Genomic DNA, 2,993 nt, shown 5'->3' with positions numbered 1-2,993 from the left:
TTGTTTATCTGTATTGTTGAATGATATATTATTTTATTGTGGTAAATGTTAAAAGAAAACTATTGATATTTGGTGTTTTGTAAAGTAAGATGATAAAATAAATAGAGTAGCTTTTTGTATCAAATTTCTAAATTTTTAACACTACTAATGCTGATGCTCTAAGCAATTATAAATTCACAATCTTGTTGATTTTTTTCCCTTTTTTGCTAAAGGTTCTTGACCTCACCAGTTTTCCCAACCCAAGGCCAATTCAAAATAATTTGATCCCTACAACGACAATTTTAAATGGAGTTTTTATTTATTTATTTATTTAAAAATTTAATTTATTTTATTATATATATATATATATATATAAATAATTTTGTATCTCAGTTAGCTGCAAACTTTCAATTAAGTTGATTTTTTTTTTTTTAATGAGCGCAAGTGATTCCTGATCTGCTAAGATAAATCTGTGATTAATTCTAATTCTAATTTTCATAGAGGTTATCACCACTTATTGGATTATTGCTAATCAAAAGTGTAAAATGTCCTTCATTCAATTTCAAAGTAGTCTTTTACTGCTTGAACTTACAGAAGAGCTAAAATCCAAAGAGTGAAAAAGAATGTACAAATAGGTAACGGTTAAAAAAAAACCAAGGAAATTCTTCGGATCCGGATTATATATACAAATTACAGAACTCCAAAAATAAATAAATAAAAATACTAGAGCCCCAAAATGGTCAGATCTGAAAACCCGACCCTGAACCATCATTGAACTCTATTATCTCGGATCTTTACACACAAACGGGTGGGTCAAAAGCTGAGCCACCGTCCACCTCTTATTAGACTCCTTCTGCAAACAACACTCAATAAAACTCCGAAACTCTGCGGAAGCCTGCTCCGGCAAGCTCGGCGGCTCTCCGAAACAAATCGCGCACATCAGGGTCGCCCAGTCGGGTCTTTGACCCGGAGGCAGAAATGGAAAATGACCCATATACAGCTCCAACAAAGTTAGCCCCAAACTCCATATATCGCCAGCGTACCCATTGTAGTTCCCGCCGTAGGTGTCCGGGTCGAACCGTTCGGGACTCATGTACGCGCACGTGCCAACGTAGGAGTTACACGCGTCCAACGTACGGCACATGATTTTGCTGACACCGAAGTCGGCGATTTTCACTTCCATTTTATCGTTGACCAGCAGATTCGAAGGCTTAAGGTCGCGGTGGATGATTTTGTGTCCGTGGAGGTAGTTAAGGCCGTTGAGCACCTGACGCGCCACGCCAGCGAGTTTGGGTTCAGAGAAAGTCCCGTGGGTTCGGAGCAGCGAGTCTAGCGTGCCCAAATTCATGTACTCCATCAAGATAGCTATGTCCCCCGACGGCTTCTCGAAGATCCCGTGGCAGCGGACGACGTGGGGAGAGTCGGTGCGGCGGAGGATTTCCATCTCTCTGAAGACCTGGCGGCGGAGAGTGGGGTCGGAGTCGCTGTGGACGACTTTGAGAGCGTAAATAGCGCTGGTGCGTTTGTGACGGACTTTGTAGACCGTGCCACCATTGCCGTGGCCTAGGACTTGGAGTTTTTCCAAGTCGGAGGATGAGATTGAAGCAAGTGACGTGGCGGCGGAGGTGTTGGCTGTGGTTGTGGTGGGCGGGAGAGGTAAAGGGAAGCGAGGGCGGTGGTCGGAGCGTTCTGGGATTGGGAGGCGGAGGTTGAGTTGGCGGCGCTCTCTAACTAGTGCCATGGAAATTCAAACTAAGGAGATTGAATGGGGGATGGATAGATTGGGAGAGAGTGAGTGGCGTATGATATTGTGGTTTGGAGTGGTAGTTGTTAGAGATATATAAGAGCGAGAAAAAGGCACGTGGGATAGTTGGAGTGGACTTGTGATAGTATAGAGATTTTAGAAGGAAGGTGGAAGGATAGGGGGGAAGTGGGGTCCACATTATTAGAAGATTCATTGTAGGATGGCATTGATTATGGTGACGGGTGTGGTGTCTTTTGGTTTTTTTTTGGGGGCAACTATGCTTTTGTTTATGTACATGTGACTAAATAGCCTATGGCTTAAGGCTTGCCGCCTCTCTTTTTTTATATTTGTTATTACTTTTGTTTTTTTATTGAAAAAGACAATTTTTTAAAATAAAAAAAAATTAAAGGGATAAATCAGATCAGATTTTGGAGAATAATTAATTCAGAATATAATAAAATATTTCCGCCTAGTTTTCAAGGGGAACGTAAGAGGAAATAGAACCCACGTAGCAAGTTGGTCGTTATTTTTTAAAGGTTTGGTAGTTGTGGATGATGATGGACTGGTTTTTTTTTTTTTTTTTGGTAAACAGCGGAAGGAACATAACATGATGATGGACTGGTTGGAACATGTACAACTAAATTAGAACAGAGCATGTATGTCTTATCAAAAAAAGAAAAAGAAAAAGAAAAAAAAGAACAGAGATGTATGCCAAGTTGGTGCAATTAATCTTACCCTCCTTTTTTTTTTTTTTTTTTTTTTTTTTAAAAATTTCGGAATAACACCAATTTTATAAACAAAAGCTATCACAACAATCATAGAAAGATAGGTCATCTGATCTTCCTTTTTATTTATTTATTTATTTATTTTTAAGTCATCTGATCTTACTTAGACTACTCTATAAGTGGGTGTACAATAAAAAAAGTATCATATTTTAACCCAATCAAAATCAAAATTTACTTATATCAATTTGTATAAAGTTGTGTAAAAATAAATGATAATTATAATAACCGTGTAAATTTATATTAGCACTATGCATTTTGCATTTTATTCTTTGTTTTCTAGCTTCTAAAAAAAAAAAAGAATCAAGAAAAGTAATAAAATTGATACCTTAAAAAAAAATGATTAAAGTTTAAAAAAACAAACGATCAAGCAGAAACCCATCTTTCATATCATGTAAGAAAAAGTTAGCTTTTCTGCATTATGAATTTATGATTTACCATCTGAAAAGTACTGTAGCTGAAAATAATATGTTTAATCTTTTTTAGGT

The 2,993-nt window shown here is 37.4% G+C and overlaps 1 protein-coding gene across 1 annotated transcript; it reads right to left on the bottom strand.

Annotated features, from left to right (window-relative positions):
- Nucleotides 1–621: 621 nt before the first annotated feature.
- LOC112004321 (mitogen-activated protein kinase kinase 9) lies at nucleotides 622–1,811 on the bottom strand. Its single transcript, XM_024036548.2, has one exon. It carries the CDS (start codon nucleotides 1,718–1,720, stop codon nucleotides 761–763), a length of 960 nt encoding a protein of 319 aa, XP_023892316.2. The 5' UTR covers nucleotides 1,721–1,811; the 3' UTR covers nucleotides 622–760.
- Nucleotides 1,812–2,993: the final 1,182 nt, after the last annotated feature.

This window comes from Quercus suber, unplaced genomic scaffold (assembly GCF_002906115.3).
Source record: "Quercus suber isolate HL8 unplaced genomic scaffold, Cork oak 2.0 scaffold_585, whole genome shotgun sequence".
NCBI lineage: Eukaryota > Viridiplantae > Streptophyta > Magnoliopsida > Fagales > Fagaceae > Quercus > Quercus suber.
Note: the sequence above shows the minus strand (reverse complement) of the source record. Positions and strands in the feature narration are given on the sequence as shown.